This window comes from Stigmatopora argus, chromosome 15, assembly GCF_051989625.1.
Source record: "Stigmatopora argus isolate UIUO_Sarg chromosome 15, RoL_Sarg_1.0, whole genome shotgun sequence".
Taxonomy (NCBI): Eukaryota; Metazoa; Chordata; class Actinopteri; order Syngnathiformes; family Syngnathidae; genus Stigmatopora; species Stigmatopora argus.
The window spans coordinates 16,083,972-16,097,931 of NC_135401.1; the positions used below are offsets into that span (position 1 = coordinate 16,083,972).

At 43.7% G+C, this 13,960-nt stretch overlaps 1 protein-coding gene across 6 annotated transcripts in view; it reads left to right on the forward strand.

Moving 5' to 3' along the window:
* dicer1 (dicer 1, ribonuclease type III) overlaps positions 1-13,960 on the forward strand; it is a 190,598-nt gene that overhangs the window by 121,662 nt on the left and 54,976 nt on the right. For all 6 annotated transcript variants that reach the window (XR_013305092.1, XM_077620450.1, XM_077620449.1 and 3 more), the window contains one exon: positions 9,592-9,774. Coding sequence is in view for 5 of the 6 variants with exons in the window: in XM_077620450.1 (XP_077476576.1) it covers positions 9,592-9,774 (183 nt within the window). In the remaining variant the exon portion in view is untranslated. The remainder of the gene's footprint in view (positions 1-9,591; positions 9,775-13,960) is intronic.

The window sequence follows — 13,960 nt, forward strand, 5'->3', positions numbered from 1 at the left end:
GTATGAGAATAATGTTACAGTTCCTAACAAAGCTGTTGGTAGCAATTCGAAGTTCCAACTCATCCATTTTGTGGGTGACGGATTGGGCGTTGGTCAAAAAGATACTAGGAAGCGGTGCTCGGTGTGGTTGTTGTTTCAGCTTAGCAGCAAGGCCCGCCCGGCATCCGCGCTTCTGCTTCCTGTCTCTTCGCTGCCTTCGACGTGCTTTGAGTGGGCTGGCTATCCACGGAGATCCCGGAGGTCTCGAGATGTCCTCGGGGATATCGTAGGATATTTATATGGGATATTTATGCACTGTGAACGCTTGGAAAACTGGACTGAAGCCATGGACCGAACACGATATAACAGCAAGGAAAATTAGCATGGTGAAAGGCTTGGGAGTGATGCATGTCGCGAGTTACGTGACAATATGTCAATGGAATGTGGTTGACTGGGCTCAAGTGTCGGCCAGTACAGTTGTTTGAGCTTCCGCCAGAGCTGCCATCGAGTTCCCTGAATACCCCGGCGACAACTCTGGCTGACAGTGAGAGTGACTCGCCCACTTCGCCAAACTCTTTCTTTCAGATTCAGAAGATGAGGAGTTTGACGGTTTTGTAGATGTTTAAATTCTATTAACATGTGTACCTTTTACATCAAAAAAGCATTATCAAACTTAGTTTTGCTCATGTTGTCTTTAAAATATCACGCTAGCGGCTAGCATTACATACGCTAGCCCAGTGTCATGCTAGCGCCCAATCCGCCAAGGCGCCATTTGTATTGACAAAAACACAGAAATAGACCTGCAACTGAGACTGCACCCTTTCGGGCGGTGCGTTTTATAGGGTACCCGGACGTTTCGTCGACGGACACTTGGTCCCCGGACGTTTCGTCGACGGACACTTGGTCCCCGGACGTTTCGGCGAATGGACACTTGGTCCCCGGACGATTCGTCGAATGGACGTTTGGTCACCGGACATTTCATCGAACGGACATTTCGTCAAACAGACATCCTGGCGAACGGACATCCTGGCGAAAGGACATCCCGGCGAACGGACATCTCGGCGAACGGACATCTCGGCGAACGGACATCTCGGCGAACGGACATCTCGGCGAACGGACATCTCGGCGAACGGACATCTCGGCGAACGGACATCTCGGCGAACGGACATCTCGGCGAACGGACATCTCGGCGAACGGACATCTCGGCGAACGGACATCTCGGCGAACGGACATCTCGGCGAACGGACATCTCGGCGAACGGACATCTCGGCGAACGGACATCTCGGCGAACGGACATCTCGGCGAACGGACATCTCGGCGAACGGACATCTCGGCGAACGGACATTTCGGCGAACGGACAATTCATCACCGGATTCGCTTGCTCTCAAAATTATAATCATGAGAGAGAGAGTTTGTCATTGATTGCATTGACAAAGTCAGAGCATTAATATCTAAATATCTAATATCAAAATTATCAATACGTTGCGTATTATTTGCGTGTGTGTACATGTTATTCGTGGCCAGATTCGCTCGCTTCAACAGTAAACTCTCTCTCATGATTATAATTTTGAGAGCAAGCGAATCCGGCGACGCATTGTCCGTTCGACGAAATGTCCGGCGACGAATCCGTGGACCAATTGTCCGTTCGACGAAATGTCCGTTGACGAATTGTCCGTTGACGAAATGTCCGTTCGACGAAATGTCCGGCGACGAATTGTCCGTCGACTAAATGTCCGGCGACGAACTATCCGGCGACCAAACGTCCGTTCGACCAAATGTCACGGGCAAAGGTGTCAAGGAGCGGTTCGTCAGATTTGAAAATGTTACCAGTGGGAAGCGAGCCGATGTTATTGCATCATTCAATTTTTGGTGGAAAATGAATGTCTGGGTAAAATTGTGGCACATTGTTATGACGATGAAATGGTCATGTCTTCTGGGTTAAATGGGGTGCAGACTAAAGTTAAGGAGAGAGCACTGTTAGCTTTATTCATACACTGCTATGCACATCGGCTCAATTTAGTACTGACTCAGTGGGCCTCAAAGCTTAAAGAATGCAATATATTTTTTGCTCACCTTAATGGCTTTGCTGCATTTTTTTCGAGATTACCTCAACGCACACAGCTGCTAGACGGCCAGCGGCGTCTACCTCATGTGGCACCAACACGGTGGCAGTACGCATCCAGAGTGGTCAATACGGTATTTGAGAAGAGAGCTGCTCTAAAGGAACTGTTCCATCACATCCTGGAGCATCATGACGAGTACGACAAGGAGTCTGTGCGGTGTGCTGGTGTATTTAAAGCACGTCTGGATGATTTTGAATTTTGTTTTTTGCTTCACACATTTAATGGCATTTTTGAGCATTCAGACGTGCTTTTTTCAATACTACAGAACAACAAACTGGATGGACAGTTTTGTCTTGCAAGAGTAAAGGAGTTTTGTGACACTGTTGAACGCGAGAAGAGCCGACATGACGAAATCTACGAGGCCACTGAACGCAGAGGATTCTGGACAATATTCTTTGCCAGTGCCGACCAGATTTCAAGACCTCGAAAGACTGATGTTTCTCTCCCTCCTCGAGAACAGAAGCTGATTGTAATGTATGCCATGGATGATTTTGCAGGAAAATCTCCCACTGATCTCCTTGACTTCCTTCAGCAGAAAAATCTGAGTGAGAGCATGGGGCAGCTGTACACATTGCTTCTGTCCACTGCTTCTGTCGAACGGACATTTTCAGCCCTAAATAGACTAAAAACTTATGCCAGAAATACAACAGGACAGACTCGACTTCCAGCATTAGCTTTTGATATTGCACACCCTGAAGTTATTGCACAGAAGGGATTATGTGTCGTGCTAGTGCAAGTTTAGAGCCCTAAAGGCTCTGGGAATAAAACTGTCCCTGAGTCTATTTGTCCGTGTTTTGTGAGACCTGTAGCGTCTGCCAGGGGCAGCAGCTGGAACAGATTGTGACCAGGTTGGTCGGGGTCCCTAACAATGTTCCCGGCTCCGCTGAGGTAGCGAGGGCTGGCAATGTCATCCAGCGAGGGCAGAGAGCAGCCGATGATCTTCTTTTGCGGTGTTGATCACTCTGCATGGGTTTTCTTTCTGCTGTCGTGCTTCCAGCGTACCACACTGTAATGCAGTATGCCAGGATGCTCTCCACAGTGACTCTGTAGAAGGTTACCAGAAGCTTAATGTCCAAGTTGTTAATCCTGAGTACCCTCAGGAAATGGAGTCGCTTCTGGGCCTTCTTTACCAATGCTGTGGTGTTGGTAGACCAGGAGAGCTTGACGTGGACCCCCAGGAATTTGAAGGACTGTACCCTGTCTATGCATACTCCATATATGAGGAGTGGGGCCAGACCTGTGCTGCGTTTGCGAAAGTCCAGGATTATTTCTTTAGTTTTTGTGGTGTTTAGTGTGAGATTGTTCACCAAACACCACAAAGACAGTTTGTTGACCTCATCTCTGTAGCCAGACTCATCCCCTCCTGAGATGAGTCCGACCACAGTGGTGTCATCAGCAAATTTCATGATGGAGTTAGAGTGGTGGGTCGGTGTACAGTCATATGTGTACAGGGAGTATAGAAGAGGACTCAGCACACAACCTTGAGGGGAGCCAGTGCTCAGTGTAATGGAGGAAGAGAGGTGTGGACCAAGTCTAACAGTTTGTGGACGGTTGATTCAGAAATTCTTAATCCAGCAACAGATGCAAGAGGATAGTCCAAGGTGGGAGAGTTCGTCAGCCAGAATGTCCGGTATTATAGTGTTGAAGGCTGAGCTATAGTCAATGAAAAGCATCCTCGCATAGTTCCCCTGGTGCTCCAGGTGGCACAGTGCTGTATGTAGAGCTACGGCGATGGCTTCCTCAGTGGACCTGTTTGGGTCAACTGAGGGAGGGATTGTGTCCCTAATGTGGCGGGCGACCAACTTTTCAAAGCGCTTCATGATCACAGGTGTAAGTGCAACAGGCCTGTAATCATTCAGGCTGCCAATGGTTAGCTTTTTTGGGACAGGGATAATGGTGGCAGATTTCAGGCAGAAGGGGATGATGGATTGTTGCAGGGAACAATTGAAAATCGTTGTGAAAACCCTAGTCAGCACAGGCTTTGAGCACCTTCCCAGGTACTCCGTCAGGGCCAGCAGCCTTCCTGGTGTTCACAGTCCACAGTACCTGTCTCACTTCATGTTCCTGAAGCTTCAGTGTACTGCTGCAAGGTGGTGGATGTGTTGAGACTGAACCCGATATGTCAGTCTCAACGCGGGCAAAGAAACGGTTCAGTTCCTCTGCTAGTGAGGCATCTGTGTTAACAGACACCTTATTATTCTCATTGTAATTGGTAATTTGTCGAATTCCCTTTCACATCTTCTTTGGGTTATTCTCTGAAGTGCTCCTCAATTTTCCTTGTATATGCTGCCTTTGCCTTTTTATTTCCTCTCTTCAGGTCTGCTCTAGCAGCGCTGTATTGTAACTTGTCCCCTGACCTGAAGGCGGTGTTACGGCATTTAATGAGTGCCTGTGTCTCACTGTTCATCCAGGGTTTTTGGTTAGGAAAAACCCGGATACGTTTATTAACAGTGACACTGTCCGTACAGTTTTCGATATATCGGAAAGTACAGTGTCCGTGTAGTCCTGGAGGTTGTGGTTTTCAAAAAGTTCCCAAATGGTGCGGAAAAAACAGTCCTGCAGCCAAGAAAGGGCGTCCTCGGGCCAGGTTTTTATTCTCTTTATTTGTGGCCTTGTTAGCCTCCGGACTGGTGTGTATGAGGGACAGGCAGAGATGGTCGGATCCAGCAAGGTGAGGAAGGAGTGTGGCTCTCTAAGCATGTTTAATGTTAGAATAAACATGGTCTAGAGTTTTGTCTCCTCTGTTTTCACGTACTAGATAAACTTAGGCAGAACAGTCTTTTAACATGCTTGGTTGGTTGAAGTCACCGGCGACAATAAGGACTCCATCGGGGTGATCAAGCTGCTGCTTGTTTACAGTCGCTAGCAGGAGGCTAAGTGCTGTGCTAACGTTATTATCCGTTGGGATGTAAACAGCCATTACAATGACTACCGTTAGCTCCGTTGGTATATAGAAAGGCCTGCACAGAACGGCCAAGAGCTCTATATCAGAACAGGGAGTGTTAATGATCCTCCTGTTGCCGCACCAGTCGTTATATATGTACACCCCCACCCCCCTCGCTCCTCCATGTGTCAGAACCGAGTGTTCGTTTCGTCAAGTTAGTTTTTTTTAAATGATCAAACCAGCCACGATTCGCCTTGAAGGGCTTTGCCAGTTTCTTTTTAGATGCTTGCTTTGCTTTGAAGTCCATGCAGATTCCACTGGCGTTTTTGCAGATTATCGACTCGGCCACGCTTTCTCTAGTAAAATGCAACCTGTACACCCAGTGCTTGTAGATATCTTTAAGCAAGGGAGATGCGACGAGAAAGGCTGTGCGCTGTTATCATAAGCAATCTCTTCGCGGATTAGGCCACCAGGCTGTCTCGTGTGCCCGTATCTCAAATTTGTCTCATATCTCAAAGCTAATATTGCTCTGAATTTTCCTTGTATCTCAAATATCTTGTATGTTGGGGCACTGGTATGTCAAGATATTACTGTATACATGTTAGGTTCACCAATATGCACGCACAAATAAAGAGGCAAGACAATCTTCTGGGTTTTCTTGCAAGAGAGAATCGAACCTTACATTCCTCTGTCCAGGTTCGTTCTGGCGTCACACGCATCTTTTCCCTTTTTATTAGCTTCAAGGACCCTAGTTACAATGGACGTCTCAGCACTCAAGAGAGGGGTGGGAAAACAGGAGTGAGAAGTCAATGGTCAAGGACCCTAGTTACAATAGACGTCTTAGCTCTCAAAACAAATGAAGGTCATGTAGACCCGAAGGTTCTTCACATTCCAGCAGTGCAAGAGGATTTGACCTTCCTGTTGTTTGGTCTTACTAAGGAGCAAAGCATTTACTCCGTTGCAAGCAGATGAACTATTCTAATGCTAATAAGCTAAGTAAAGCAACGCGTTCTTTATTGTGAGCAAATATATAATAATGTAAGACTAATAACCCTAACAATACATTTGCATGCTGAATTGGTGTACATTTATCATTTTCAAAGGGTTTAGGGTAGGTGTTAGGAACCTAAGGCTTGCGCACGAGGCATGTCTCTTTTAATGAGTGCATATGGCTCACTACTGACCAGTAAGCTAAAACGTGGAAGCTGCTGGTCAGAGAGCTGAGTTCCGAACGCACCAATAAGAGCCCCGCGTTGGCACATCACTGTTTTCGCAAAACTACCTTGAGCTCCGCTATATCGACCAATGCAAACTTTGCGTTGCCACATCCCAGTGGCACTAGAACCAACTCTCGCACCATTACATCGACCAATAACAGTTCACATCACAGTGGGACCACTATACATCGCCCAATGGTAACCTTGCGTTAGCACATCACAGTGGCACCTCAACATCGACCAATGGGAGCCCCACGTTTGAACATCACTGTGTTCACAACATTTCTTAGAGTGTCGCTTCATTGAGGAATGGGAGCCTTGCGTTGCCACGTCACTGTGGGGCCGCTATATCGACAAACAGGCGTGTTGCGTTGACACATCTCTATGTGTGCAACATTATCTCGAATGTGCTCCATTGACCAATGGGAACTTCACATTGGCACATCACAGTTTAAATGGTGTAAAAAAGGCACTTATGTTTACCTTCAAAATCAGGGTATGGATCTCAAGGAATTACATTTAAAAATATGAATTGTTTATGGCTCTCTTGGTCAAAAAGGTTCACGGACCCTGATTTATGGGATACTATTAAAGATCGTGGAAGAAATTATGCTAATTTAGTGTAAAAGATGCTTTGACTTAGAAACAATCCAAGTTACCAAAATACTTTAACATTTACTTGTTTTGCGGTACCTTACCTCCGTGGTCGACAGAAGTTCAACTTCTCCTTTTGAATACTACTAGAAAGTTTATTCTTTGTTTTGTGGAAGACTATATACCAACAAAATCAAATACACTACACTGACTGCTAAAATGCATATACAGTGTCGTAAAAAAGTATTTGCCTCCTTCCTGATTTCTGTTTTTTGCACATTTATCACACACAGGTTTCAGATCATCAAACCAATTTTAGCATGATACAGATACAACCCAAGGAAATAGAAAATGCAATTTCCAAATGACGATTTTAGCAGAAAAAAATTACAAACTTGTCTGGCCCTCTGTGAAAAAATAATTGCCCCCTGAACCTAAAAACGGGTTGTGCCCCCTTTGGCAGCAATAACTGAAATCAAGCGTTTATGATCATTTGTGATGAGTCTTTCACAATGCTTTGGAGGAATTTTGGGCCACTGTATGCAGAATTATTTCAATCCTGCAATATTAGAGGGGTTTCGAGCATTTCCGCATCACACCACAGCATTTCAATAGGATTTAAATTCGGACTTTGACTTGAACACTCCAAAACCTTAACTGCTGGTGTGCTTTGGCTCATTGTCATGCTGGATGCTCCAACATCGCTAGAGTTTGAGCGCATGAATGTTCTCCTTGAAATTATGGTGGTAGAAAGCAGAACTAATTCTTCCATCATTACAGCAAGTCGTCCAGGTCCTGAAGAAGCCACAGACAATCACACTGCCACCATCATGCTTCACTTTTGGTATAAATGTAACAGGCCGCACACCTTCCAATAAGTTAAACTTGTGACTCATGAGTCTACAGAATGTTCTTCCAAAAGTAAACACTTTGATTAGTGTGCGCGAAGCCAAATGGGCTGGCGAGAATATACATTTTGAGTATGTGACACTGCGAGTCATTAATGCAGCAGATTTAAAAATAAAAAAGTTCTACAAACAGACTTTGAGTGGTGTTTGGTCATGGGACATGCTTATCATAAACTGCTCATACCAAATATGTTCAAGCATAATGGTGTCAATATGTGCATTTCCCATCAGGGCACCAATCCACAATTTGATGATTGACCCCAAAATACAATTCAAAGAAAAATAAGTTTTGACAAGGGCCCCCTGATTAGGGATCTCCTTTCAGGAGGTAGCTTTTCAGGAGAATGGCCCTTCCTCATTACCCAATACTAGAGTCCCCCAGCATTCCCTCTAGAAAAGATGTCCATTTCTGATCCAAGCACATCAGCTCTGAAGATCACTGCAGCAGAAACCTGGTGTTTGTATTTTGTGAGACCATTGAAAAATACTTAGAAATGCATTATTTCATGCATTCCTTATTGCAGGAAGGAGCGCTTCCGCAGATCCTTCCTCCCATCAGCTGTCAGGCTCTTTAACAAAAAAAATGGCTTGAGTGTTAAGACCTACCGTATGCATGCATGTACATTTATGTGTATGTATGTATATATGTACTAAGCAACACGCTTATTTATTTATATATTTATTCATTAACTTACTTATTACCTATCTATTTATGTCTAAAATGCCTTTCCTATTCCTGCATCCTCACCCTCTTGCTACTGTGAAAACGAAATTTCCCGAATACGGGATGAATAAACTTATCCAATCCAATCATCTTTACCACCTATCCACCCAAGGGTCACGGGGGTACAGAGAAGTATCTCAGGAAGTTAAAACTGTGACCCATCAACACTAAACATGTTGGGATAGGGTGCTGCTGATCTCAACTGAAGACCTAGTGAGTACATGAACCAAACACGTTGAGGACCACCACCATGCTACACTGGTGGTATAGTATACTTTTGATGGAATGCTGTGCCATTTTTTCACTAAATGTAACGGGCCTTACACCTAATAAGTTCAACTTTTGACTCATCAGTCCACAGAATGTTCTTCCAAAAGTGAGGAGGATTATCAAGATGTTTTTTTGGCAAATGTAAGTCGAGCCTTTATATTCTTTTTTGGCAGAAATGGTTTTCGCCTTGGAACTCTTCCGTGGATGCCAGCTTTAGCCAGTGTTTTTCTTATAGTATAGCCACAAATTGACCTTTCCTCAGTCCAGCAAGGCCCGCAGTTCTTTTGATGTTTTTCTAGGTTCTTTTGTGACCTCCTGGATGAGTCGTCACACTTGGAGTAATTTTAGCCCACCAACCACTCGGGGGTTTGCCACTGTTCCAAGTTCTCTCCATTTGTGGATAATGGCTCTCTGACAGTGGTTCGCTGGAGCCCCAAATCATTGGAAATGGCTTTGTAACCTTTTCCAGACTGATAGATGTCCATCACTTTTTTTCGAATTTAGCCTACTTTACGTTGTCTGACACATTGTATTTAAGTGTTTTCCTGATTCACACGTAATGGTAATCAGGTGTGGGTGTGGCCAGTGAAATTTAATTCGGCTTTCCTACAATTGTGATTAGTCACAGTTACTTTGTGATTTAACAAAGGTGAAAAAATACTTTTCACAAAGCGCCAGACAAGTTTTTAATTTTTTTTTTCATCATTTAGAATCTGCATTTTCTATTTCCTTGCATTGTCTCTGTGCCATACTAAAATTGGTTTGGTGATCTGAAACCTTTGTGTGTGATAAATATGCAAAAAAATACAGAAATCAAGAAGGGGGCAAATACTTTTCCCTGCACTTTACTTAACTTTTCACCGCATTTTTTGGGGGGTGATTCTTTCCCTAGGTACCGTAACTTTGACCAGCCTCATCGATTTTATGTAGCTGATGTCTATACAGACCTCACTCCTCTCAGCAGATTTCCGTCACCAGAATATGAGACATTTGCTGAGTACTACAAGACCAAATACAACCTGGATTTGTCCAACCTGAACCAGCCTCTATTGGATGTTGACCATACCTCATCCAGGTTAGTGATACAGAAATTCCATTTAGAATTGTTGTTCAAGTTTGACATGCCAAACGATGGGCATTAGTCTCCTTTTAGCAGATTTCATTCCATTTGATGCCATTATGGCAGGTAAGTTAAAGTACAGAATAAACCTGCTATTAGCTTTGTTCTTTTTCAACCTCCACAATGCCACATGGTCTTTTTCTGTTCTGGAGGTTTTTTGGAAGACAGACGGAGACACAAAAGAAACACAAGAGAGACTGAGACTCTCAGGGTCAACTCTCACACCAGCTTTCTTTATTACAAGAAATGACACCCTCTTGTTATACGACTGCATTTTTAAATAATTTCTGAGCCGGCAAAAGTGGGCGTTAACCTGAACGTCATTGGTGGTGTTTCAGTTTAAAATGATTTTTTTTACCTCGGTCTGCAATGTCTTCTGTGTCTTTCTTGCTACTGTAACCAAGGGCATTTCCCAAATACGGGATGAAATAAAGTTCTAATCTAATGAACATCCAAATATGGGGTTTCTCCTCCCAGATGTTCCGAGCAATCCAACCGTTCTCCCTCACTTGGGGTCCAAAAGAGTTTTATAATACCACTACTACTAAAAACAACTGTAGAACACTGGAACAATAGTTAATCAAGCAAACACACGTGCCTTATCGTGCAGTCACACATCTGTGTACGCAAACTGAGCAATATCAGAAGCAAACACTTTGATCAGTGTGTGCGAAGCCAAATGGGCCACAGCCTGACAAGAATATACATTTTGACTATGTGACACTGCAAACAAACCTCCGTCCCCCGGGGTACTTACTTAGAAATATTACCGTGTTTTAAGGCTGATCGAAGGTCTTGCGGTTGATCATTAAAATATCAGCCTTGATACCTGCGTAATGTGTATCTCATTCTATTAATGAACCCAGAGACTTGGTGAAAAATTGCTACGGACACACTTCCTGGTTGTGCTGCTCACGTGACTTTTTGAATTTTTCTACATCCAGGCAACACCATTTTGGAACACAGAAAGTAAATATTTTGAAGGGTTAGCTGCATGATTGTACATTTGTGATTATGAAATAAAACAAAATTCCATTCTTGTTCGAATGTGACAACTATTTCAGTAATATGAACCATTGAAAGAATCGAGATATTTGGAAATGAGAAGCAATATGGCCATTACAAAATTGTAATTTCTGTCATTAAAAAGCATCAGGTTACAGAAGCTTATTACATTCACCTTTAAAAAAAACCCTGGCCGTTTTTCTTATTAATTTATGTTTGGGGTTGTTTTTTGAATTTATTATTTTTTGAAACCCCCGTTTTTCAAATTACCGTATTTTCCACACTATAAGGCGCACCTTCAATGAATTACACATTTCATTTTTTTTCCATGTATAAGGCACACCACATTATAAGGCGCATCGCATTATATGAGTCTACAGTAGAGACGTTATCCATCCACTAGATGATGCTGCGCTAAAGGGAATGTCAACAAAACAGTCAGATATGTCAGTCAAACTTTATTAATAGATTAAAAATCAGCTTTCTGACAACTCCTTTCACTCCCAAGATGAATAAACAACTGTCTTATTATTTTCTGCGAGGGAAAGTATTAGTATTTTCGTGACACGGTTACTAAAGTGCAGTCTGGCATTGGGAGCATTGCAAAGTGCGCAGCACACCTCATTCCCGAACCATTAGTGGAGGTTACGAGGAGCAAATGTGGAAGCTGATCCTTGCTTATGGGATCTTCCACAGGTCGGACCAACTGATGTTTCGTTTCGGCCCCGCGACACGGCCTTCATGTTGTAGTGCTCTTCCCCCATCCTTGTCACCTCCGCCACCACCATCTCATTCCTCTCCTTACGGTTAGCTCTGGACCAGAATCGTGTTGCTTCACACCATCCTAGCCCTGTTCTTCCTGTCTGAACTCTGATGCTGCAGTCTATTGATGGTTTGGTCAACCTCGGCCTGGGCGTTCCACCTCTGGCCAGTGGGACCCTTAATGTTGGCGTTCCTTACTACCTGGTCAGTGGACTATATGAGCTCGAGAACCAGCCTAGACTTCTCTTGCCTTCTCTTAAACCTTCTTGTGCAATAACCACGTCAAAGAGGTTAATGTATTCCACCACGGCTTTAGAGGCGACATTCCTGCTTCTCCAACTGTATTGGCGAGCCAGCTCAGTCACTCGTACACTAATGTTTTTCGATTATTTTGTGCTTAATATCGATTTTCATCATACGTCTTTTCTTCGCACTATCCTTTATTGCACCGGCTTCCTTTGGACCTGTTGTATTTCCCTTCATTCTGCACTGACTAACGCGAAAAAATGCAATGCTCCGCCCAGTGCAGGTAGAGCTCTTCGGACGAGGGAGATGTGGCGAGAAAGACTGTGCTCAAGTAATAAGCAGCCTTTCGCTGTGTCGTATGCGCGTATCTCAAGGTAAATATTGTCTCGGAATTTTACTCGTATCTCAAATTCCTCATATGAGCACTCATATTTCAAGGTTTTACTGTACAGTGGTGCAAAATAATAACAATAACATTAATAACTCAAATAATAACTCAATGTTGCTCACTCGGGTGAACCGCGCGTGCTCTCACGAACACAATGAGGCACTATAACATTCAGCTGTTGACGTCGATATTCACAATATGACCAAACTTGTTCAACTGTAAACAGAAAAGAAACACGTAAAGCTCACTTTATCAGGTCATTCCTCATCTCTGAATCCCTCGAATTCTTCGTCTTCAGTGTCCGAATTGAACAGCTGGGCGAATGTGGCATCCAACACCCAAGCACGGTCTCATCAAAGTCGTCATTAATCGAGTCCGTGTCGCTTTAGTTGTATGGCAACTGAGTGACAATATGTGTCTTCCTGAAAGATCGAACCACAGTTGAAACTGATATATCAGCCCAGGCATTTACGATCCACTGGCAGATAGTGGCATATGTCGTCCGGGGCTGTCTTTCTTCTACGGGGGAAATGCACTCGGCGGCTTCTTTCCGTAGTTGCGAGACTTGTTGCGGCTCAATATTGATGCATATATAATATATAGTTGGCAGTCTAGCTTTGAATGCTCTTTTTACGCCAATCTAGCAACTGGAGTTCTTTTGTCAATCCACTCGGAATGACGGCGAGCACCGAATCAGTGTGCCCGCTGTTACGGCTGTCAGCCTGGGTACACACTATGTAGTAGGGTGTGTTGTTTTGTGGTGGTTTCTTTTTCTTCTACAGGTACATGGAGAGGTGGCTCCACCCCTGTGGCAAAGCCCTGCCCAGGCCAACACAGCTGTGACTACTTCCCTCCTCCAATCAAGATCCACTTCCTGTCCTTATTTAAACCCTCTTATTTTTCAGTTCGGGGCTTGACTGTCTGACATGCAGTTGCTAAGACAGTGGAGTCCTTACTTTTCTTTAGAAGGCACAAATTGTCTAGAGTTAAGTAAGGTTTGTTTGCCCCAGCTTCACCTGATATTGTAAGTACGCTATTCATTGTTGTGTTGAGTATTTATGTTGATAGAGTTAATTATTTTGGGCTGCATAGGGGGACTTGAGATAAATTTAGACACCCCGGGCTATACATATAGTTTGTTGCACTTATACATGTAGTTTATTCCCCTGTCTAGACTTCTATTACATCAGTTCTGACAGTGGCACCCTTAGGCCTTATTTCCGGTATTTTTGTGGGTGTTCATTCGAACACCTGTCTGGGAGGGTGTTTTTTTATTACCTTTTTTATTTGATGGTGCCACTTAAGTATCTTTAGCTTCCCCTATGTTGTGCTGTAGTCCAGGTTTTGGTGGACTTTTGTTGTAAATAAATTATCCTTGAATGCTACTTGCAATGTGACTGGCTAGTCATTGACTGAATCTTTCTGCTGTGGTAGTTACGACTCCCTGGTATATCTTACCATCAGGGGGAGTCGTAACACCCGCCGTCATACCTGCAAGACCAATTGCGAATCAATATTGATCCATTTATAAGGCGCACCAGATTATAAGGCGCATAGTCATCTTTTGAAAAAATTGAAGGCCTTTAGGTGTGCCTTATAGTACGGAAAATACGGTAATTAATTTTCTTGGGTTGTTTTTTTAATTACTTTTTTGTCTTGCTCGTTTTTCAAAAAAAATTCTCAATTTTTCATTTTATTTTTATTTTTCGTTTGTGTTTTTAATTAATTATTTTTCAAAAC